The sequence below is a fragment of the Hydra viridissima genome, unplaced genomic scaffold, assembly GCF_058129835.1.
Source record: "Hydra viridissima isolate aposymbiotic clone 2 unplaced genomic scaffold, HvirCarnegie_v1 scaffold_9, whole genome shotgun sequence".
Classification (NCBI taxonomy): Eukaryota; Metazoa; Cnidaria; class Hydrozoa; order Anthoathecata; family Hydridae; genus Hydra; species Hydra viridissima.
Genome location: NW_028324308.1, coordinates 12,217,762 through 12,243,581, shown reverse-complemented (window position 1 = coordinate 12,243,581; position 25,820 = coordinate 12,217,762). Strand labels below are relative to the sequence as shown.

Below are 25,820 nucleotides of genomic sequence, written 5' to 3'. Positions count from 1 at the left end.
ATTCATAATATATAGCTACAAATAGTGGCTACAAATAGTTACTTCTTTTGGAAATATTAACAATATTTCAATATGTGTGGTAATAAAATAGTTGTTATTGCTTACCTAAGCTTAGTATGATGCAAGACGATATTGATGTTAAAAAAAGGCATTTAACACCTGGTTACATTGAGAAGATTAATCATTTTAAGAAAGTAATTCAATTTGAATACATTCGTATATGCAGGAGACGAAAACAAAATAAAACTGAAGAAGCAAAGGTTTTATTTATTTAAATATTTTGTTATTAGTTACCATAACTTAAGTGTATGTATGTATGTATGTATGTATGTATGTATGTATGTATGTATGTATGTATGTATGTATGTATGTATGTATGTATGTATGTATAAATATATATAATTTAAATAAACTTACATTTTATGTAATTTTAAAAGTGACCTGCACAAAGGTTTAATTTCCAAAATTTCTAAAAACATTTTTTTATTAACAATTAAGTTATAAAGAAAAATCAAAATGCATTAGTTAAAATAAAATAAAGGGTTAGATATTTTTTCATTTTTTCTCTTTTGGTACAAATATTAGTATGTGAAATATCTATAATGGATTTGTTAGAAATTGCATTGAATAACTTTGGTATTTGTTTTTTAAACTAAATGTCAAAGATGAGATTTTTTTAAACATTTTGTTTGAAAACCAGGCCTCTTACCTGGTTTTCCATCCATTTGAGATGAAACAGCATGGTAGATCTAGTGCCATTCTCAATTTAGAAATGAGAAAGTAAGAATTAAGAGCTGTATAACGTATACTGTTTAATAAGTGGGTATTGATATTTTCTTTAAAGAAATTGAATACTCTGCACAATTTAAAAGTTTAAAACAATTTCCATTTGATTTTAGTAAGTTCTAATACATTTTACCATGTTATCTATAAATTTATACTTGAGAGTGGGAGTTCTTGATGTAGTTGGGTTCAAAAAGTCCAATCAAAAAGTCTTAATGATTCTATCAGAAATGTTTTATGATTTATCCTCTGCTGATTTTTGTGTTTTGTAGTTTCACAAAAACATCAATTCACTGCTATTGTGTAATGTGATCATTTTCAAATTTTTCAATGCATCAAATTCATTTAACAAGCTTTCTAGTTTATTGAAAATATTTTTTGATGATCTGCTTTTACATTTTAATATACCAAATTTGAATAAAGCTGCATTTAGTCTAGCTTGTAAAGTGTTTAGCTTTTAGATTGAGGATTTTAAAGCAGTTTTAGTTTGTAGCTTGTAAAGTGTTTAGCTTTTAGATTGAGGATTTAAAAGCAGTTGGTTACATAACAGATTTTACCTCTAGATTTTTTAGTCTTCTTGACACAACCACTTTCTGCCTGATTTGGTTATGTCAAATAGGTTCTCTATTTCAACTTACAATGAACTTTTTTTGGCTTTCTATTTTTATGCCACCTCTTACATCAGCTTAAATGCTTTAGAAATTATTTTTTTCCTTTGTTGAAATTGGAAACTTAAACTTTTCCTTAGAGAAATAAGTTCTTCTGTTCTTCAGTAAACTGTTGATATGTTAACACTTCAAAGACATTTTTATATGTATATACACATTTTAACTGTTAAGAGTATATATTAAAAATTGAAATGGATTAATGTGGGATGATTTTGTTAAAAACATTTTAACTAAGATCGTTTTCATAACCAGGATTTAAAAGAATTTAAAATTTTAATGTGTATATACAGTCACACACTTGCACACATACAAAACATGCAATTATACTTTTAATCTAAATTTATTCTAAATCTGATAATTTTGTGGTTATATATATATTAATTTTGAAATGTAAAGTTTGTGGTAGTATTAGTTACTGTAAAGGTATCGGTCTTTTAAAAGTCTATCTACAAAAGCAGTCGAAAAGATTTACTGAGCCTTTTGGAAAAACGATTAAAGCTTATAGATAAGAAAAGACAACCCTTGGCTTCTATTCCTCTTGCTGTTGTTACAGAAGCTACAACAAGGAAGGTAAATTGTTTCTAGTTAAATTTTTTCTAGTTAAATTTTTTGTAAACAAAGTTTTATCAGTTTTAAAAACAGTAATAAAGTTTGAAATTGAAATTAAAATCACTTCCTGTTTCTTATTGCAGTATAAGTTAACTTGGCCCCAATCAAAGGTGTATAAATCTCTCCTAAGAAATTCTAGATAAAGTTGTAGCAATCTTTTTAATAATGTAAAGCTGTAGTAAGTTGACCCCAAAATTCAATAGTAGGGTTACAAACCTGAAGTATGATAGTTGTAAATACCATAAGGTTTAACAATTAAGTTTAGAAAGGTAACTCTTGATCTTAATGTAGGTATGATAAATAATATAGGTATGATAAAAAATAATAGTTGAAGTTAATTATTTTACTTTATTATGTTAAAACTATTTTAGGCTACTGTCCAAAGTGGTTTTAATTACCCATCTCAAAATGTTACATTACAAACGCTTTACTCACCACCAGCTTTGCCAACTATGATTTCATGGGCTCCTCTTCAGCAAAACTTTATTGTAAGATTTTTTCACAAATAATTCTAAGAAGCAACCCAAGTCTATTTAGTAAAATTAGTGAGCCATATAAAATTTATATATATATATATATATATATATATATATATATATATATATATATATATATATATATATATATATATATATAAATTTTATTTTAACAGTTTATAAAAAATCATTCTAAAATCATTAAAATTTAACGAAATGCTGATTGTGTATCATTAAAAACTTTTAATTCAGGTTGATGATGAAACAGTTCTACATAATATTCCTTACATGGGAGAAGATGTTATTGATCAAGATGGACAGTTTATTGAAGAGCTGATTAAGAACTATGATGGCAAAGTTCACACTTCTTCGAGTTTAGGTCTGTTAAATTTAATTTATGAATAAAATGAATATAGTTTTATACACAATAAACTTTATGGCGCATATAAAATAATTTTTTGCGTGTGTTGGCTAAACTTGGGAATAAGAATAGCATGATGAACATAAGTTTCAAAGTTTTTGTCATATAGTGAATTAAAAAATTTTGGTTAAATGGTTAATTTGGTCTAAGTTAAATTAGATCAAAAGTAAATGAGACCTGTCATGATCTATTAATAGTAAAGTTGGATCCTTTGAGTAGCATTTCATGTAGTTTTTATTGTGTTCTAAACAATTCACAAATAATGTGGCAGATGTTTCACTGCTACTCAGACAATTTAGTTTGCTAGTCCTAAGATAACAATTTAGTTTGATAGTCCAAAGATAGTAGGTGCTACAAATAGAATTTGATTGTAAAATATAGAATTAGTCTGTGGAGATATAAACAAAAATGGAATGGCTGCATTTATTTTTCTGCAAATGCTGATTAACTAACTTTCTTTAGTAGAAACTGGCTGCTACCTATTTTTCTCCCAATAGTGCAATCGCTGTGCTCAGACAACTGTGGTGATTCTGTTATTTTCAATTTTAAAAATCCTTCAAATTGTTTTTGAAATTCTAAAACATTTTGTTAAATCAAGCTCAAGCTCAAGAGTATTTTGCATTCAATTAAAATTGACAAAAATCATGAATAAAATAATATAAATTTTAGCAGATTTACCTAAATATGATTGTCTTCAACAATCATTTGCACTCACCATAAAAACCAACTTGAACTTATAAAACTGACAAATAAAAATGAGCAGATATATGAGTTTTAACTCTCAATGTCACAATTTTAAATATATTTTGATTTTAAAAATTATTTGATTTTCCATAAAAAGAGCTTGTTGAAAGGTATCTTTGTTGAAATCTGCCTCCTCCCTGTCAACAGCAATACTGTTAATGAGTTAACAAAAACAGTTATGTGTGAAATAAAAAACTTTAAGGTTTTAAATTTTATTTAATTTTTTTTCTTCTGGCTTTCAAAAATAAAGTAAGGCCTCATTATATTTTCAGATAGCATTATGGATGATGAGCTGTTTTTGGAACTAATAAATGCTGGTGTTTCTTATCAAGATGAATATAAAAGTGATGAGCTTTCTAATTGTACAGAAAGGTTTTCTGATGGTAAGGTTAACACAGTTTTTAACACAGTTATTTAAGATACTTGTTATCTAAGATATTTTGTATTTAAGATGTTTATTTAGGAAATTTATATAACTTTAGCTTTTTGTTTTAGATCTTGCAGCAAATTCTTCTACTGCTGGAAAACCATCAAACAACTTAAACTTTTCTTCAACAGAGCCTAGTGAGTTACTGTTTGATACAATAGCACTTTACTTTGCAGAGCAAGGTGTGACTGCAAAAGAAGTCAAACAAAGGTTTGTCATTAATGAAATATTTTTCATAACATCCTTGCATGTTTTTTTTTAATCAAAATTTGAATATAAAATTTCTCAATTTTCAAAATGTTAAGATATATGCTTCTAAAAGAAAAAGAAAGTTGTGAGCCACCTGCTGAATGTACTCCAAATATTGATGGGTAAGCATTCAAACTTTTACACAGCACAAGTTTTGATTGTTACAACAAAAGTATTGCATATTAAGCAAATGTAAACTATTTCAGTAAATGTTTTGGTTTTTATCTTTTTATTAGATAATCATAATTTTATCAGAATGGTATCATAAGAAATGAGGAAAAACTACAATAATTATATTATTGGTGTTTTTCTTAATTTATTATGTTATCATTCTGATAAAATATAATTTTGAGGAAAATTAATTCAAGTGTTATTGTTAAGAAATAATCTTTCAAAATAAATGCAAGATAGAAGCTTTTTATGTTTTAAAGGAAAAAGGTTTTAACACCAACAATTGCAATACCAAAAAGATATTCCTAGCAAAAAACAAAACAAAAGCACCAGAAAAATATTTGTTTTTTTTTATTAATGTTATTGTTCAGAAGAAGAAATTTCAAAGATTAAAGGAAGATTGTTAATTATATCAAGTTAAATGTAAAAAGTATTGCTCCAATAAAATACTAAGTTTTATACTAAAAAATTTTGTTATATTAATTTTAAATTAATAGTTATAAAGTTGTGGTTAATTTTCTCTTTCATCTTTTCAATTTAGTCCAGATGTTATCTCTACAACAAGGGAGAGAACAATGCACTCCTTTCATACATTGTTCTGTCGCAGATGCTATAAGTATGACTGTTTTCTTCATGGTAAGCATCTTTTTAGTGCTTTGAATATTACTAATGAACCATTAGAATTCATTTGTCATGAAATTACTGGTCATTGCAAGCTAATTTATCCAATCAAATTTAATTATGAAAAAATTAACATGAGATCAGATAGAAATCCACAAAAATACAAACTACAGGTTTCAGAATAAGAAATATGTCTTCAGATTATTCTGTTGAATGTTGTATCTAGATTAAATCTTTGATACTCAAAATTCTACTATATTGATATTCTCATGATATTCTTAGCATATATTCTTATTTTCTTGTATATATTTTTCATCTCACTGAGCAATATTATTACATCACTATTTCTCTAATAAATTCTAACTATGTCTGGTTTATTTTCAGAAAGTTGTTATTATTGTCTTATAAATATAAAGAATATTTACTTGTTAAAATTTTTTAGATGAATTCAATTTAAAAAGAAATAACCTTGTTCTCTTTTTTTTTTTTCTTTTTTTTAATATTTCTTTTTGGTGCTTGTTTTAATTTGTTATTTCATTATCTTCTGTAGTAACCAATAAGACAATCTTTGAATCAATTAGTACAGAAAACAGTGCCTCAAACAGATTTTTAAGCCTGCTATGTTTTGTTGCTTCTTTTATCATGTCAGTGTATATTTTTTATTAATTTTATTAAGGTAGACAAAAAATTAAACATATCTTAATAAGGTATGTATACCTTTTATGTATATGTTAAAACCTGTAAACTTGCTCATATTTATACTTGCTCTGTCAGCATTTAAGCTTTCAACATACAATATTAACTAGTAAATAGCATTTAATGAATCTAATCATTTTTTATGTTCAATAAGTAGTTTTTATACACGAATGTATTATCTGTGTTACATGAAGTTTTTTTTAGATTTGTTTACCACATTACAATTTTGCAGGTCTTCATGATCTAAATAAGTCTTTTTACCTAAATTCAATGTTTTTTAAAAAGTTTTTGATCATACTTTTTCAATTCTGGAAAATAGTTTATCATCCAAAACATGTTTGTAAAAAACATGTTCTTATATTTATTATTTAAAACTGAAGTATTTTTACTACTAAAAGGATTTAGTTTTAGATTAAATGTTGTTCAAAATATTATTATTTTATCATTAGACTAACTGAATATATAAAATTTTAATGAATTTACATCTGTATTGTACATTTCAGCAGTGCGTCCTGGTCCAGTTAAAGTTCAAAGAAAGGTAGTTTATTTATTTATTGCACTTTAACATTTTTCACAAATATTTAAATAGCAAATACAGATTTCATAGCAATCAATGTAACAATCATTTTCCGTAGATTTTTTTAAAAAAAAAATTATTGTGTGCTCTTCATAAATTTTTGAGCTTTTTTGTTTCTGTTTAGCAATTAATGGACATTCAAGATGTTGAACCTTGCAGTGAAAGTTGTTTTATGCATTTGGTAAAAATTCTAAGTACTTATTTTAGGGAGATAAAATGATTTCAAGGTTAACTAGTAAAAGTGCTTTTTTAAAATTTATTAAATGCATAGTTTTATCTGTTGATGTTAAGTGCTCCCTTCTAAAATTTAAGATATCTGTAAATGACATGATAATTATTCAATGTATTCTCTGTGTATGAAAATCTCTTTTAATACTAACAGTATAAATACTAATCTAATGATAAATGAGAGTTAAGTTCCAATTAATAATTAATAAATGCTAATACACAGCTAAAAATGCATCAAATTTATTTTTATTGGGTTATGTAAAAAGTTTCAGGATAATTTCTAGAACCTTCTATCTCATGGCATATATAAAGACCTTAATATAACTTCTTACAATTTAATACTATTCTTTACTTCAGATAAAAAAAAAAAGCTAAACAATTGACACTATTCACAAAGGTTGTTATTTTCAAATCAGCCAACAAAACTTATTAAGTCACCTGTGAGCATTTGGCAAAAAGCTAGAAACAGTAAAAATATACCAGTAAAAACAAAAGCTTGGAAAAATATATCTGATTTACAAGCACAAGGCTCAGCACTGATGATATTTAAACAAATTCTGGAATATCAAATTTAACTCAGAAACAATTCAAGTAAAGAAAATAAATGTTTTTAAAAAATTTATACAGGGCCAAGTACAAAGAAGACCATATTAAAGCTGTGTTAATAGCCTAAATGATTGAACTATATAAACAGTAGTAGCCTGGCTTACTGTTGGCTACTTTGTTATTACAGTTCAATTACTGTGTCACAGTTTGTTTATACCAATATTTTCCTTTCAATATCAATTGTCTTTATGTGAAAGAAATTTGATCAAGCCTATTAGATATTTACTATGAGAAGCCTGTTTACTGCAAAATGTATGTTTTCTGAAACTGTTCCAATAACTTGGCTACATATTCACCAATAATGTTGCTATCATTAAGTAGAAGCTAGTTTTGGTTTTTAAGTAAATCTGATAAGTTAGACATTTGTTTTCCTACCACTTTTGGAGTAATGAAAAAAAGTCACAAGAAACTCTAATAAAGTCAAATTTACTTAATGATGTTATGAGTAATAATTCAAAATGAGTTTGATTGTATTAGGCCTTCTACTTGATAAACTTTCAAAGTGATCAGAGCATATCCAACAATGCTTGTTTATGATCAACATGGCCTGAGAGTCCTAACAGTGGCATGCAAAACTGTGGAGACTGCTTTTTTTAAAGTTTTTCTTCAATAATTTTTCTTCTTTTTCATTGTTAACTGAAACTTCACAAAAAAAAAGTTAAAAATAGTATTTGGTACACACATCTTAATTGGTAAATTTGATAAGTGATCAATTTTAATTTTTATGACAGCCTCCCTGCTCATCATTTTACCACAGCCTCCCAAGTCATTTTAAATAACATTGTTTAAATGTTACTTTCCTGCCTATAAAATGATCATCCAAATGCCGTGTTTAAAATTAAAGATTTGGATAAATTACTGACTTCATTTTTTTAATAAAAGTAGAATCAGAGAGATTTATTAAATTTGAATTGTGCTGAAGGTAGTTGTAAAATTAGAAGTTATTTTATTCATACACATGGTGAATTTTACTGATTAGTTGCTTGTCATCTTATTTTTAGGAAAAGATTGAAGTTGCAAAAGAACCAAAAGGAAGTAATACTGAAACTGATCGAAATGATGATTCAAAAGCTAAGAAGTTCAAGAGAAAGAAAAATGTTGTTAAAATAGAAATGCCAGTAGAAGTTGCGCTAGTAAATTATTTTTACTCTTAATACTTTTTATATATTCATGAAAAAAAGCATAAAATTAATTTGTAATAAAAAAGAAAACATATACAAACCTAGAAAATCCAGTCAAATTTATTAACTGAAGTTGTAAAAAAGTTTTGAAAACTTGCAGAGAATATAATTTATGAAGAAAAGCTTCTACAATTTAAAATTTTAGTTCTGATCAATTTTTTCAAAAACTTTTTTTTTACACAGGTGCACGCATTGATAGAGTATTAGTCTAAAAAAAAATATTTTTGTAACAGATGCAGAAAAAACAGAAAGTACACAAGATATACACAAACAGAAATTATACAATAAGGAAAATAAAGAGCAAAATTATTTGGTTGTAGAAAAGATAAATGAAATATTATTTTTTTATTAATTTATAAAGTTGCCTGCTGTAACAAAGAGGAATTCATGGCATAAAAAGGTCATGTATTAACATTCATAGTGATCAGAAAAGTAGCATCTATTCTACCTCTATCTCAATTTTTGGTTTTAACATTATTATTAAGTTTAATTATTGTAAGATACAAGTATGCAATAGTTGTGTTTATTAAACATTTCATTTAGATCTTTTTTTTTGCCTCATAATGTAGGGTGGCCAGCCAACTGAAAGTCAGGGCAATCAGGGAAAAGTCAGGGAAAAGCATTTTAGTCAGTGAAATCAGGGAAAAGTCAGGGGTTTTCACTTTTTTCTGCCAAAAGTCAGGGAAAATTAAATTTAAAAAAAATAAGTAGCCTCCTTGACTGAAATGGCCCCCTTGGTCTTGGGGAGGTGAATAATAGAAAGAAAGAAAAATTAATTTTATTTCAATATTTTTTTTGTTATTGTAGTTAGAACCCTCTTAAATTCTGATAAAAATAGTAAATATGATTGCTATTATATTATTATCTAAAGTTTGAAACTTATTTTTAAAATAAATTATTTTTGTATTCAATTTATTTAACTGTGTGCTTCTATATGAATTATATATATATTATATCTATATAATATATTTTATAACTGTATGTTTATGTAGTGTAGATTTTTTCTAGGTAAATAGTTAAAAAATAGTAACGATAATGTCTAAACTAACTTATTATGACAATGACTGGATCAATCATTAACTCCATCCGTTATGGGGTTGGATAAAGAGAACTGATGATAAAACAAAGGCTTTGTATAGTGTATGTGGAAAAACATTTCCTTTAAGTAATATGGGTATAATGGCAGTTAGAAGCCATGAAGAAAGTGGCAAGCATTTAAAAAACATCTTTAAAAAGTCAACCAAAAGTACTAGATTATTTTAACAGTAATATGTCACAGAAAAATACAGCATCAAAAGCATCTGCTTCATCAACTTCATTAGTTACTGATTCATTTCTAAAATCTTCTCAACTAGTATCAATCATTTCAACAACTTCTTCCAGCACAGTAGTACCACCTTTCTCTCTATTTACAATAAAATGAAATACTTTGGGCGCAATACGTAACTCAGCAACATTTTTCATACAGATCATGTTCCAAAATTGGACTTCTGTTTCAGTGTATGTTTTCTGACAGTTATATTGCTAAAAAAATGACTATTGGGAAAGCTAAAGTGGCCTATAACATTACACACGGACTTGCCCCGTATTTTCATGATCTAGTTTTAAAAGCTTTCTTTAACTCTACCCACATTGTTGTATGTTTTGATGAATCTTTAAATGAAGTTGTTCAAAAAGGCCAAATGGATATTTGCATTCGATATTGGGATGTGATGCGTAACAAAGTGACTATAAGATACTTTTCGTCTGTGTTTTATTGGCGATGCAACTGCTTATGATTTGTACAAAGGTTTTACAAATGTCCTAAATGAAAATCTCCAAGCTAAAATTTTACAAATATCTATGGATGGACCAAATGTAAATTGGAAGTTTATATACTCAATGATGAACTCGGTAAAAAATTTGAAACATCTATTCTTGAAATGGGGTCATGTGGCCTACATGTTGTACATGGTGCATTTCAAGCAGGTCATAAAAAAGTGAATTGGAATGTTAATGGAGTACTCAGGAGTTTTTATAAACTTTTTCATGATAGTCCTGCACGTAGGGCAGATTATCAATCAATTTGTGGAAGTGATAAGTTTCCTAACAAATTTTGTTCAACAAGATGGGTTGAAAATGTATCTGTATGTCAGAGAGCTTTAGATATTTACCATAATGTGAAGTTGTATGTTAAACAGTCTAAACTACCAAACAATTATACTGTAAAAATTTTTACTGATGTTGTCAATGATCTTTTGATGCCTGCTAAAATTTCATTTTTTCAGTATTTGGTATCAATTGCAGAGCCTTTCTTAAGACTTTTTCAGTCAGATTCTCCATTAGCACCTTTCCTTTACCAAGAACTAGAAAAACTAATGAGATCTGTCATGCAGAACTTTATTAAAAAAGATGTATTGGATGGGGCAAAATCTATTAAGCTAATGAAAATAGACCTAACCATGCATAAGTGTCACGAAAAAGAAGTAAAATTTGGTATTGCAACTTCTTTACTTCTTTGTAAAATAAAAGTAAGTGAAAATCAAAAGTTACAATTTCGAAGTGATTGTATTCAGTTTTATATCAGAGTGGTTGATAAACTGAGGTAGAGAAGTCCTTTAAAATATAAACTTACAAGAGCTATATCCACTTTAAACCCCATTACTTTTTGCTCTAATTCTGAGATAGGAAAAAGCAGAATGACTAATTTACTCACAATCCTTCATGAATCTAAATGGATTAATGCCACATTAGCTGATAAGGTCAATATTCAGTATCAAGATTTATGTGATCTTGCCAAAGGCATCCACAGATTACAGTTTACAAATTATAATGTTTAAAAAGATAGGTTGGATGTTTTTTTTAATTCCTTTTATAAGCCAGAATTTTAGTTCCTTATTTAAAGTATCCAAAATTGTCTTCACTTTTTCACATGGAAATGCACAAGTTGAAAGTGAGTTTTCTATCAATTCAGATGTTCTTGTAGAAAATTTACATGAGAGCTCTGTAGTTGCCCAAAGACAGGTATATGATGGAATTCACCATGTTGGTGGAGTGTTGAATAATGTTGAAATAACCAAATCAATGATTAAAAGTGTAAATATGTCTCATTCACATTACAAAGATTTATTGAAACGAAAGAGAGAAGAACAGATGCAAGAAGAAAAAGAAAGTATTGACAAAAGAGTAGCTGTGCAGAAAATCAAGGAATTAAATGCTAAAAAACCAAAGCTAAACCAACATCATCAGGAAGATATACGCAAGATTGAAGTTGAAATAAAAATGCTTTCACACAAAATGGAATGAACAGATTTACATTTTTTTGATTTTATAGATTTGAACTATTTTTACTTCCTTAAATTTAAAAATGATTTTTTAACCTGAAAATAAATCATTTTTGAAAAACAAAAAAAAAACATTTTTTTATATTAAAAATCTTTACTTTTAACATTTTTGTATGTGTGTGTTAATTCTTTTGAAAGTTTAAGATAATTCTTTTAAAGGTTTCTATAAAATTTTCTGAACCCTAATTGGTAATATGCAAATCTATTATATATATTGATAGCAGACCCAGTATAGTACCTTAAGTTTTAATACAGTAGAAAAAGGTATATAAAACAATCAACAACTCAAATTTTTCAAAAAGTTGATTTGAAGACAATATAGACTAGTGATGTTTTATTATTAGATTTGTAGTTATTGTTTTTTTATAAGTTTATTACAAATTTTAAGGCTGAAGCATATAATGCGATCGTATAACATAAATGGTTTCTCTACAGAAAAACTCTGACTTGTAGCTTATAAGTTATTTCCTTTATTGTAATAATCTATGATATTAAACTGGAAAAAAAGTTCAAGTAACTCAGGGAAAAATATAATAAGTCAGGGAGAAGTCAGGGAAAAGTCAGGGAATTTGAATAAACAAAGTGGCTGGCCACCTTTAATGTAAACACAATTTAAATGCCTACCTACTTAAAAAGTTCAAAATTTAATTATGTTAAATATAAATTTTAAACTTTAATGGCCTACAAACAACTTAACTTAAATACACTAAAATACTTTTTTTATCAAATTACTTACAGATGTAAAGCTTAGTTTGACAAATACAGAAATGTATTGAATTCAGCTAGTCTCAAGAAAATATTATAGTTTAATAGATATTACTACACTGCTACTTGCAACACTCCCCCATTACACTTCCCCATTACAAATAGTAAAATATGTAAAATGAGTAAATTTAGTATTTTGATAATTGCATTAGCAATTAATTTTCTTAATTTAAATAATTATTTTTACTTGTTATTTTAAATTGTCTTGTTTTACTAAGTGAGTTTTGTTTTTCAGCCTGTCATGTCCACCTATTCAATTGAAGATACAAAAGATGAACCATGGACCTCATCTGATTTGTCTATGTTTCGTGTGCTCATCAAGAATTTTCCCAATAATTTCTGTACAATTGCTAAACTATTAAGTTATTCACATACATGCAAACAGGTAAAAAATGTTTTTTAATCTCTGTTTTTATTTGCTTAAATTGCATTTTCTGTGAATTCAATTTCAAATCTGTAGTTGCTTTTCTGGCTTGTTTTTCTGCTTTGTAAACAGGTAACAAAGGCAAACTGAATATTTTTTTCTTACAGGTATATCATCATGCTATGTTAGAGCCTAAAGATGAAAATCCTTCAAATGATATTACTCCTCCAAGAAAGAAAAAAAAGCAAACCATCAGGTAAAATATACAATCACCTTACTTAGTACTCTGAACTCAAGAACCAATTTTACATATTTTTCTTAGATAACAATAAATATTTATTTTATAATTAATTGGATTAATTGATAATAATTGGATCATATTTATTTTTTTAAATTGTTTAATTAGATCTTGGGCAAACCATTGTAAAAAAGTTCAAATGAAAAAAGGTTTTCAATTTTTTTTTTTGGGGGGGTCATTCTTTACTATTTTAAAAGAAATTAAAATTTATGAATTTTAATTCAACTTAAGGTTTTTTGTTGAATTTTTTTTTAAATTAGAAAACTCTACTTCTATGCTAATTGGTTATTACCCATGTGAGCATCCTGGACAGCCGTGCAATGATTCTTGTCCTTGTATCTTTAATCATAATTTTTGTGAAAAGTATTGCCAGTGTAGTTTGGACTGTGAGTACATTGTATATGTTTGCTTTAAAAATTCTCCTATAGCTAATTCTCTTACAACTCCTTAAAGCTTGCTTTTTAAAATGGTAAATTTATTTCTAAATGAATAAATGTTTATGCTTATATTTTATCTTTTGACAAGTTTCTATCTTGGTTTTTCAGGTCAAAATCGTTTTCCTGGTTGTCGGTGTAAAGCACAGTGTTGTACTAAAGCTTGTCCATGTTATTTGGCTGTTAGAGAGTGTGACCCTGATATATGCAAAACTTGTGGTGCAGGTAAAGACTAAGATTTTTTTTTTTTTTATCCCATTTTACTGAGTTAAAAAATGCAAATGTAATAGATTAACTATTGATTAAAATAACAACTTAGAAATAGCTAACTAATTTACAATATAAGCATTTAAATATAAATGTAAACATTTAGCATAACTTTGTATTTTATATCTTTGATTTATAATAACCTCAAAATAGGCATATAACCTCAAAGTATACTTGTAATTTTATAAAACTTAGTGTCAATTTAGCGTCAAAGCTCCTGTTTTTCATGTTATTTAGACAATTTTGAAGTTGAGAGTTATGAATCTTCTTGTAAGAATGTGGGTTTACAAAGAAGCTGGAGGATGGTAACAAATGTTCGATTGTTTTTTTCTCGATCTTGATGAAAATAGTTCTCTATTAAAACATTTTAAGTTATATTTATATTTTATATCATTTTTCTGTTATAATATTTTCAGTTATTATTTTAAGTTGAATGATTAATCTTGCTAAAATGTTTTTTTTAGAATTTATTGTTGGCTCCTTCTGACATAGCTGGTTGGGGCATATACTTAAAAAATGACGTTGCAAAAAACTCGTTAATAAGTGAATATTGTGGGGAGGTATTAATTATTTTTTTGAAGTTCAAAAAGATTTTTAAATTAATTGTGATTTAACAAGATTTTAAGATTAAAATTTATTTTAGCTAATTTCGCAAGACGAAGCAGAACGCAGAGGGAAAGTTTATGACAAAACCATGTGCAGCTTTTTGTTTAATCTGAACCATGGTGTGTATACACAGTAAATAAAAAAAAATGTTTTCTATTAATTTTTTTTTTTTTTGAAATTTATAAAAAGATTCTATCGCATTTTTGAATTCCTGAAACTAAACGATTTTAAGAATTTGTTGTTGATGCAACGAGAAAAGGCAACAAGATTCGATTTGCTAACCATTCTATTAATCCAAACTGTTATGCTAAAGGTATTTTTTTTTTTTTCTCTTTGTAACTACTATTTAGCAGCTCTTTACATTTATATAAAGAAAGCTTGCATTTGAATTAAGAGTTTTCTTAATTAAAAGTACATAATATTTTCCGGTTAAAAGAATATTTATAGGATGATTCAGTTTATACCAGCTAACCATATGATAACACAGCTAACGATATGCTATAGGAGAATTACTAGGAGTAACAAGCCTTTGTTTAAAATACAAGGACAACATAATGCATTAATAAATTATAGCAAGTGTTCCATCAACCCAAATTTCTCTTTAATCAATAAATTCTGTCTCCTTGAAAATGAGTCAACATACGCCGATACGATGACATCTTGATCAAGGTATTGCCATGCCCGGATTATAGCAGTCTGAAACCAGCCCCATAGAAAAAATTGCAGGGATTAATGTCTGGACATACAGCTGGTCATTCTTTCTGAGGAAGAAAATAATGGAAACTCTGCCTGCAGATAGTCTGGCTGCTCCTTGCCGTGTGATTGGTTGCACCATCTTGCTGGACGAGATATTGTTTGTCTTTAAATATTTCTTTAATCTACAGCAGGACAATCACAAAGAATGTTGATTAATTTTTACACCTGTATTCACAAATCTCAGATCACAATTTTAAGAGTTGAATTTTTGCTCAATCATGAAAATCTTCTCGGTACTAAAAACGACATTCTTTGGATTGACTTTCGCTTACTGAGCGGTTAGGATTTTTGCCCGTCGGAGTCCTTCTTGACTACTATCTTCTGCATAAAGCTTATTCTTCTGACATTTGAATGCTGACATCTAGATCATGTTTAATAATGTGGTGAATTGTAGTTTTTGACAAATTGTTATCATTGGCTAGTTTGCGCTGGGAACAAACTTGATTCCGACAAGTTTTTCTCCCTAATCAGCTTGATTGTTTGTTTCTACTTTATAATGCACGAGAAGTTCCCCTCTTCTTTTTTTCGATAGATCTATTCGTAAGAACCTGTGGTAATGTTTCATCTATGAAGGTGGCGTTTTTAATTTTTCAAGTTATTTAATTTAATGTTTGTGAAAGTAAGGGTAAGGGGAGGTTTGGGTTGTAGAGTGTAAAAGGTATATGGAGGTTGAGTTCGAGGCTAGTGGTGTGGGGAGTACTTGGTCAGGAAAAAGTGAGTTTTTGGGATACATTGGTTAGGAATGGGCAAGGTTTAATCTAAAAGGGCTAAACTAATATTCGCCGTCCTCAGTATATTCTATAAAATAAAAAAACTAAACAAATCTTCTATTAGTGTGTAATGGTTAGCACTCTTATATTTATAACTTTTATATAATAGAAATAATATTCGCTTACGCTTCTTGCAATGTTCAATGTTTATATCAATTACTTTTCTTTTTTTATATCTTCTTTTTATTACAAATATCTCTTCTTTAATTGAATCCTCTGATTATTCTTCTTTAACAAATGTTAAAATCTTCTTCTTTTCTTCTTTTATTCAACTGCTTATTATAAAACTGCTTATTCATCAAAGTACTTTTCTTATCACAAAATTCTCTCTCTTTTTAAAATTCTTCTTAAAACTTTCTCTTTAAAAACTTCGTCTTCTTTTCTTCTTTCCTTCTAAAGAGACGACCGTACTCATCAGTCCCTCTAATCCCTCTCTATTCCGTCTCTCCTTTATTTTTTCAAGTTTTTATAGTTTTGATTGTTTTTCGGTTACGAAACCTATTGATCTTTTATTTATGCGGCAGGTCTTCGCGTTTACGTCTTTTCCCAGTTGTATTTAACCTTTCTTCTAACGCTTAATCACTTATGCGAAGAGTTGGTGAATCATCTTGTGTACGTTTTTTGTTTTTTTTTTTATCGATCGTCTTTTTTATTCTAGCTCTCCCTCCTCACAATAGTCTTGCGTTGGTTTCTTTTGGATCCCAGCTTCTGTATGACAGGAAGGTTGATCTTCTTATTGAAGCAAAGCGACAACTGCGAACATCTTATATTGTTATCCTCTATAATTACATTATAACCTCTCACACTCGTGAAATTCTTTTCATCACCTACTTGTTTCACATCTATTGAGAGTCTGAATAAATTCTTGATTTTAAAATTATGAACTAAAACAGTTTAATAAGTTTTATAAATACGAAAAATATTTTTATAAATATTTTTGTTTTTTTAAAACTAGTAATGATGGTAAATGGTGATCATCGTATTGGTATATTTGCTAAAAGAAATATCGTAACTGGCGAGGAGCTTTTCTTCGATTACAGGTAAGTGGCTAAATAGCAAATGAATTTTATCTAAAACGTTTCTGTTATTGAATACTTTTTTTTTTATATTCTAGGTACGGCCCCACGGATTCTCTTAGATATGTTGGCATTGAAAAAGATACTCGCTACCCAGAATTTAGCACTGGTGTAGCAAAGAAATGGACAGTGTGATTTTAGCACTGGTGTAGCAAAGAAATGGTGTGACTTTATTCCACACTTGTGTCAATAACTTTTAACTTGGTTAATTAACTAAAAAAGAACCAATAAAATTATCGCAATTTCAATTGTTGTTTACGTTGGATATCGTGAGTATTTTCAAATTGTTGCACCTCTTCAACGAAAGTTTTAATGGTTCAGTATAAAAAAATTATGAACGCATCGAGTAACACCTTAACATCACTACATGAAAAGATGGCATAAATTATTCTGAAACAAGATTAGAAATAATTTTCCTTGTTTTATTACTAAAGGCAAATTTTTCGTTTAGAGAAACTTTAGAACAGCATTCTTTCACCGAAAAAGCTGACACGAAAATTCATGATCTTAAGTTTAATATACAACTAAAGACTCACATTTCATAATGACGTGTTTTTTTTTTATTCATTAAACTTTCGTTAAAAAACCTAAAATTTAACAAAACTACGGCTTAATGCGCTTAACTGCGAAATACTAGAAAAGCATTAAAAACTTATTATGTCAAAAAACATAAAGTTCTGAGAGTGACAAGAACTAGTCTCTAGCTTAGCATGAATCCGAACGCCCTAATTCAACCGGCTGTTTTTTTAAAAGTCTGACTTCAAAGATCAAAAAAATCCGCGACAAATTATTTACTTTTCTCTATCTTTATGACAGTCAAAAACATTCAGACTTTCTTTCGTGACGTGCAACTAAAGTTAGTAATTAATATCTTCTCACAAAAACGAAATTTAATAGTTTGACTTTTTGATTATGATACCTTGATTGTGTACTGCACAGTTAGCAAAAATTTCATTTTCAAAATTCTTAAATACAAGATGTTTAACTATAAAATTATGTCTAAGACCTGATACGACAACTTTTAGCTCTAAAGTTTGCTTTGCAGAAAATTAGTTATGTGTACGCGAGAGGTTGACTTTTTTTTTATCATCTCAGTAAAAATGTGCTAAAACATTTTCACTCTTTTGTTAACTGTTGTTTTATCAACGAAATCATGGCGTATGATTTTGTTTTACGACGGTAGGAAGAAATGACATCAAGATCAAGTCGTTAATTTTTCAGCGGAATATCTATGCTGTATTTATCAAAACTTCCCCACTCTGTTCTTTATTATAATAAATTACTGTACTGTTTTTTCCATTTGCATCGGAAGGCTTGTACTTCTTATTCTTTCATAAAATCGTATCTCCCATGTTTGCTTGTAGTTGTTTTGAATGATGCTTATGGTACGTTCTTTAGAGTACTCAAGATTACGTCATCTAAAATTCCAATCATAAAAATAAGATTTTTTTTTGTTTCCTCCTTTATTATTTAACTGAAAAAAATGATAATAGTTAATAAATATCTATATAGTTATCTATAATTTATGGAAAAATTTCAGCGCTTAAATTTCAAGCTGAAATATTCTTTGTTTGATTTGGTCTACCTTATATCTCATTAGAAGCGTGTTAGAGAGAGAGACAGAGAGAGATTGGAATCCAATCAAAAGGGAAAAAGAAAACCATGTGATAAGCGTTGCGAGTGGTCAAAATATCCCTAGACTGTCTGCAAAAACATTTTTTCTTGTTAACAACTGAAAATTGATTTTGTAAATATTCCTTTTTTCCAAGTTTATTATTTACTTTAAAAATGCTCTATTGAGATTATTATACATTTTAAGAAGATATTTGACGTAAGACAAATTAGGTTCAATAAAATTTAAATTAAAAACTTGCGCTTGCTTATATTGTTCATTGAAAGAGTTCCAAGAAGCCAATTTGGTTGTACGTATTTCACCTTCAAAAACGTGCAATGTCGATTTCGATTCTATTTCGTTCCTTTTGAAACTGGAGAATGTTTGAAAACGGATGACAACCATGTTCCACGGAATTGTTGCTATGAAGACCGTAGATAAAGCGATAACTAACCATATCAAATGTTGTACAGAGGTTTTGATATACACTTTCCTCTTTGTCGCAAATGTTGTCTTTACACAACAACTCTGTTAACATTTTAAATTCAATCGCGACGTACGTAGTGGGTACAAAACTTCAGGTGAGGAGCATTATTATGTACAACTCGAATATTTTGAAGACTATTAACTTTTTTTATAAACATTTCTATAATGAGAGATAACGCTTTAGCTCCACCAGTGGAAAGACCTATGTAACAGCATTCTGACTGATCTTTTCAAAGTAACTTTCAATTTAAGAAGTTTTTGAAAAACACTAGCAATTGGTTACAGGTTTTTTTCCGAGCTATTTTGTCGTATTTCTATTTTGTCCGAGCTATTTTGTCGTGAGTATTTCTATTTTGTCCGAGCTATTTTGTCATAGCATATTTTGTCGAGGTATCGGTGTGCGTTTATTTTTGCTTTCAATTTAAAAGTTAGTTGAGATTTTTGAGTTGAAAAAGCTGTACTTGATATTTTACATAAGAAATGTAGGTAATAAGACTGGAGTTTTTTGTTTTTTTTAATCAAAATATAACTATATAACGGCGGTCTCTAATGGAATGTTAAAACCAGCGCTTTGTTATTTTGCCGATTCAATTCGATTAAAGAAGAATAAAACTTGAATTTAAAAACACCGATGCGCATCGAATATATAAACAGCGGTAGATAATTGCTTCACTTTTTTTTGCTGCGGTAATTTTTAAGTATTCCTTGAGCTAGTAACGAAAATCAGCGGTAGTTTATCTCAATTTAATTCCGTTTCAATTTGCTTTTTAAAGACCCATTCATTTACACCTATTGTTTAGCTGCTGATCTCCAGAGAGTTGAACGCTATTTTACGTCTGAAGTGAGTATGAACAAAGCCTTATATTATTTTTCTTTCACTCCATTAATTCTACTAGTAATCTTATTACGCTATTGTTTTTAAAACCTTAAAAGTGTCAGAGATAATAGAGATAATAGCCATTTAAAGTAGACAACTACGGCCTTTGCACATAACCGCTGGTCGAGCTATTTTAAAACCGCTGCAAGTTCTCAGGACGCTGACCTAATACTTTTAATCAACAGATCATTTTTTCTGCTTCAATGCGCTGTTTTACTACAAATATAGTATCTGATCATAAAAATTTTTTCAAACTTCAATTGCTCTTTTTTTTTTGGTAATGGAAAAAATATATTTTTGCCAAAAAAGTTTTAGAGTCATAAGACCGTTTCGCAAGAAACTAATCGTTGTTCAAGCGACTTGCTTGAAGTAGTAGCCATATTTAAAGTGACATGCTTAAAGTGTTATCTTGTATATTGTTCCTCTTTTACCAACATAAGCGGGTTATCAAAGGATACGCAAATCCTACGGATTGCACACATGATTTGTTTACAATGACCAACAAGTATCAACAGCTTAAAATGGTAGGAATAAAGTCGTGTCGATTTTTTTTGCTACATAAATGTCAAGATATAGAGTGACATTGAGGCGCCTATTCCCAGTGAATTCAAATTGCAGGGGTCCGAATATTCTTTTCTTTTTCTTTTCTTCTTCTTCTTTTTTCTTCTTCTTCTTTCTTCCTCTTCTTCTTCTTCTTGTTCTTCTACTACTTCTTCTATTTACTTCACTCAAGAGTTTGATACAGCGCTAACATTTTTTGAGAGTTAGAAACGAATGACCATCTTATCACGATTGATATCACGAAATTGTAGTTTTTCTTTACAGAGAGAAAAATGATCAAAAGTCAAAAAAATTATCAAAAAAATTGTTTAAAGGTTTTGAGAATTTCGGAAATTGTTGAAAGCATGTCGCAAACACATTGTAAAAGTATTTGAAAGGAAAAAATGAAAGAAAAGAAAAAATCTACACCTAAACTCGCTTTTCTTCAAACTGACTATTTTTTCTTAGTTATTAGCCTAGTAAATATAGACTTCAGGCGAAGAGGAAGAAATTGTCTGAAACGCAGTGCGCTCGCTCATGACGTTTTTATCACTCTTTCGACAACTCAAATAACCAAAGGCTCACTAAATCTTCCATTAACTGAACTATTATTCGCTTTTAATAACGTTTGTCTCTAGATCTATTGTATTTTATTAAATCTAAAATCAACCATCCTTATGTTTTTCAGCAGAACAGTTAAACATATATTTACATTTGACATTTAGTGAAGTTTTAAAGAACGATAAAAGGATTCTATAACAAGAATATAATTCTCAACTTTGTATAATGGCGGGCAAAACATGGCTTAGTAGAGCATTTAGGCCGATTGGGATCCACATTATAGCGCCACCCTTTACCAATTCAAAGGCTTTTTAATTTACGTTTTGTATATTTAACTAGCTGCTTCCTACTTCAATAGAACAATTCATTTACAAAAGCTTCAGAAAGTGGTCACTATTATATGCATCCTACTTCAATAGAACAATTCATTTACAAAGGCTTCAGAAAGTGGTCACTATTATATACACCATGATAATATTACTGTTTGCTTGAAAAAAAGATTACGTATTTTTATTGGTGATGTGGTGTTAAAATGCAAAAACTCTTCAGTTATATGATTTATCGCGTTATCAAAGTTTTTTAAAAATTGATTAAAAAATCTCTTGGATTGTGTAAGGGATATTGAATAAGAACCTCTGGAATCTGTAAGGGACGAAAAGAGAACTTCAGAGTTTAATTATTACATAGATTTATTTTCTGATGTTTGTTTTTCTCGAGCATCGATCAAGTAAAGTCTGGAAGCGTTCATTCTCACGCTTCGATCAAAGTATTATTATTTTTGAACGCTAGTTTTTTTGACCTTATTGAAGACAATTTGTAAATTTGCGAATTACGATTCAAAAGAAATGCGATCAAGATTTCTCTATTTTTTGTAAAAAAATATATATATATATTTTTTTCTTGAGATTTTTTTTGTTTAATTTAACCAAAAAATTATTGAAGCAAAAAACGAAGTAGAAACATTTAATTATTTTGTTTTTATTTTGATGAAATTCGATCTGTAAAAAGAGGGAAAAATATTTGCTAACTGAGAAAAGTTTCAGAAAAGAAAATCAAGTGTGTTTACTACGTGTTTTTAATGTACATGGAAACGACAGTCACGTGACTTCAAATTTAACTTTCCCGCTATTTAAATAACGTTAGGTTACATTCAGAGATTTGCTATGATTTTCTGGGTCAACATTTACCTGGTGCTAATTTTAAAAAAATAGACTAATAACGTTTTTTCACGCAAAAAAGCAAAATATTTGTACAACTAAATATATATATGATTGTATAAGTTTGCATATACATATACATGTATGCTTTATAGATGCATTATAAAGTATTTTAACACCCAAGAAGGCTTTACTTTTAAATGCTATAGACTCATATTACATTAATTTTATCTGCAGCATTAGAGCATTTTTAAAATGATATTCTAATGTTGCAGATCCAATTGATACAATTTGAGTCCGTGGCATGTAAATGTAAAGCCTTCTAAGGTACTAAAAATGTCCCATCCGTCTTTTAAGAGTCACGTGAATATATCCTTACTGCTATCATAAGCGTTTAGAAAAATTTACACATATATGTATATAAGAAGATATATTGCCGTCTGAACAAATATGATTGTTTCCAAGGGAACCGATACACATTTTATAAGTGGCAAGTATAAGTAAACTAATAAAGTCAATAAAAAATCGCTCAGAAAGTGAAATTGCCGCGCTTGTTTTTGATTGAAATCTTGTGAAATATATAACTACAAAAACAGCAAATCTAGGTTAAAGACTCATGGCGTCAAATAGCAAATATTTTTCCAACTATAGAGCTTACGTGTTATGGTTAAACAAATCATGTCTAATTATTTCTAGTTTTTAAACTTTTTCTTTGTTGTTACGAATACCTTTTTAGCTTTTTGCTTTAGCGGGGAGGGGGGTTTTGGGATTTAATGCCATATCGTCAATTTTTTAGGCAAAACAAATAAAAATATGCAGATTTTTAAAAACTAAAAACAAATACTAAGTGACGTTTCGATATTTGTTCAAAAAGATTAAAGTTTTGAAAGCAAACAAAACACAAAACAAACCATTAAACTTTTGTCTCCTCTTAAAAAGTTGAATCTCTAAATGATGATGATGTTTGGATTAGAAGTCACCCTGTACAATCCAAGAGCTTAACAATGATCCGTATTGACGCTCGCTTAACTTTACAGAGAGCCGTTTGTCATCATCAAAGAGCAATTTTCGTTCCTTACGCTTTTTTTTTTTTAAAAGAAAAATACTTTTACTCTCTCATGTAAATAACATATTTGTATTGAAATATTGTTTTAATAAATAAATATTAAAATAATGTTTTACAAAATATTAAAATAAGAAAAAAATAGTCGTAGGATTTTCAGTTTTAATTTCTTTTGTGAAAATCAACTTGTAACCTTAACAACAACAAAATCATCTTTCGATAAATATTTTGAACTTTGACGCTAACTGGTAAGCTTAGAGTACTAAAAAATACTTTTTATATTTATATGTTTGTAATATTTTTATATGTTTGTAATATATGCATATTATATATTCATGTGTTGATAAATATATACATTTGAATATATACTAATATATAAATAGTATATACTTATATATATATATATATATATATATATATATATATATATATATATATATATATATATATATATATATATATATATGTATATAGACATAGTATATATTTATAGGTATATAAATAAATACTATAAAACATAATGTTATTGAAATGTTCAAGCAAGGAGGATGTGGCAAATTTTAATTATATGCTTAGGTTGCGAAATGAGTAAACGCTTAAAAACTTCGCAGCTTGAAAAAGAATCTATACGACATAAAGCAACATAACAAAGAAAAGAAAGAACGATATTTCATTTTCGGATATTAGCTCAACTGATACTGCTGTATTGACTTAGATATGAGATGAAAAAACTCTTGTTCTATTTTTAAAATATATATGGCATCTGTCATTGTTAGCACAATAAATGCACATAGAAACGTGTTTTTTCATATTTCTTTATAAGTTCAAATGTCTCCGGTACATATTTGCCCATACCTTTAATAAAAGTATTTTAATATAAAAAATTCAATATTTCCCCCACAAAAGAAATGTTGACTTCAACTAATGAAAAGTAATTTTCTTGTTGTTCGGTTGCTCGCTATTGTTTTAAATTCTGTTTGAAAATAAAAAGGATATCGAAGTTTAATGTAAGCGTATTTAGGCAGCGAGACTCGCACTTACTCGCACACTCGTTCACTTAAAGTGTTTTGCATATAATTTTATTCGTTTGAATTTAAATGAAGTTTGTTATCATTCCAGTAACTGATCGCAAGACTTATTTGAATTTCCTTTCTCAAGTGGTTCACAAGAGCCCCAAAAAATTTTTTTTGCGGCAGCGCACAATCCGGCAAAACCGGATACAGATACGTCTGAGCTTGTCATCCTTAAACCGCAATAGTTTGATGACTTTAGTGTTAAAATATTAGTCTTTCAAAGTCAATTTTTAATACCTCTACTCTTAATTTTTTTCTTTTTACTGGCTTTGATGTGGAGTAGGGTAACAGCACTTTTTGTCACTTTTATGATCGAAATGCAGCGTATACATTTGAAAAAACAATTCCGGTTCCAAAAAGCTTGTTAAACCTTACCGTGTCCAAATAATTTTTTATAATAAACTGATTTTGTACCTAAAAAGTTTATAAATAGATGGATATGGGTTGAAAAGAAAGATTTTGTAGAACTTTTTTTTTTTTTTTTTTATTAGGAAACGGTTAAAAAAGTTTCTTAAAAGATTTTTAACGCAAAAATGAAAAATGTATTTGAACATCATCATCATAAATGCGCAACAATAAACTTTCAGCAGCTACAAAATGCTCATACCTTAAATACCTTAGAATACCTTAGCATTATTCCAGCATTATTCTTAAGCCTTAACCCACAGAAACTGTAACTTTTAATGAATCCAACACTGTAACTTTTAATGACTACTTGAGCAAATGAGTTTTAAGCGAAATAAACTCTGGCAGACAAATTTATACACAATGCAAAATAAAGATTGACTTTGGAGAAATTAAAACATATATGACATATTTACATGGTTTTTTCTTTAAATATACACTTCCTATAATAAGAAGACTAATAGACTTGTTTGCCAGCTACATGAAATGTGCAAGCAATCGTATTTATTCGTTTATTTATTTGTTTTGATAAACTCTCGTGTTTTGTTTAATAGTTCCAAACAAAACAGTTGTTTTATCGGTTGACGGTCAATTTATCAATCCCTAATTTTCGTTTTTTGTCAAAGATAACAGTAGCAGTATACTGCTATGAAAGATCTTACATCTTTTAAGATTTAGCATAGTTGTTTTTTTACGTGTTTCGTAAAAAAAGTGCTGCTCGTAAAGTTTATTTATCCACATATTTCTTTCGCTAAGTAAATAAACAAATGATAAACAAAAAACGAATATTACAAGTCAATTTTTCCGGATTTTGGGCGTCAGCAATCTTTGAGCTAATTTTAGCGGCTTGTTATAATCTTTATTGCTGGAGTTGTTGTTGTTGTCGTTGTTGATTTGAAATAACACCGAATGTTTTTTTTTTTGATGTTT

At 28.3% G+C, this 25,820-nt stretch overlaps 2 protein-coding genes and 1 long non-coding RNA gene across 3 annotated transcripts; 2 read left to right on the top strand and 1 right to left on the bottom strand.

The window, feature by feature from the left end:
* The first annotated feature begins 39 nt into the window (after positions 1-39).
* Positions 40-17,661, top strand: LOC145186193 (histone-lysine N-methyltransferase EZH2-like). The gene is made up of 22 exons (XM_090097001.1): positions 40-260; positions 1,893-2,021; positions 2,432-2,548; positions 2,789-2,915; positions 3,974-4,084; positions 4,197-4,338; positions 4,434-4,499; positions 5,090-5,184; positions 6,369-6,403; positions 6,567-6,623; positions 8,278-8,409; positions 12,781-12,930; positions 13,077-13,165; positions 13,316-13,356; positions 13,468-13,593; positions 13,753-13,866; positions 14,146-14,213; positions 14,373-14,468; positions 14,552-14,633; positions 14,747-14,827; positions 16,996-17,080; positions 17,155-17,661. Exons 1-22 carry the CDS (start codon positions 117-119, stop codon positions 17,249-17,251), a joined length of 2,184 nt encoding a protein of 727 aa, XP_089953127.1. The 5' UTR covers positions 40-116; the 3' UTR covers positions 17,252-17,661.
* Positions 9,664-11,576, top strand: LOC149884099 (uncharacterized). Its single transcript, XM_090097002.1, has one exon. It carries the CDS (start codon positions 10,380-10,382, stop codon positions 11,043-11,045), a length of 666 nt encoding a protein of 221 aa, XP_089953128.1. The 5' UTR covers positions 9,664-10,379; the 3' UTR covers positions 11,046-11,576.
* Positions 17,662-18,010: 349 nt separating the features above from the next.
* Positions 18,011-25,234, bottom strand: LOC149884098 (uncharacterized). The gene is made up of 2 exons (XR_016455356.1): positions 25,093-25,234; positions 18,011-18,534 (listed from the first exon to the last, which is right to left on the bottom strand). It is a non-coding gene; the product is annotated as an uncharacterized LOC149884098 (long non-coding RNA).
* Between the last annotated feature and the right edge of the window lie 586 nt (positions 25,235-25,820).

What these genes read in the sequence shown, in the direction of transcription:
- LOC145186193 (XM_090097001.1), top strand. Translation starts at nt 117, where the DNA reads ATGATGCAAGACGATATTGATGTTAAAAAAAGGCATTTAACACCTGGT. An exon ending in ATTCACATACATGCAAACAG is followed by an intron (nt 12,931 to 13,076) that starts GTAAAAAATGTT and finishes TTTTTCTTACAG; the next exon opens with GTATATCATCATGCTATGTT. An exon ending in TACAAAGAAGCTGGAGGATG is followed by an intron (nt 14,214 to 14,372) that starts GTAACAAATGTT and finishes TGTTTTTTTTAG; the next exon opens with AATTTATTGTTGGCTCCTTC.
- LOC149884099 (XM_090097002.1), top strand. Translation starts at nt 10,380, where the DNA reads ATGGGGTCATGTGGCCTACATGTTGTACATGGTGCATTTCAAGCAGGT.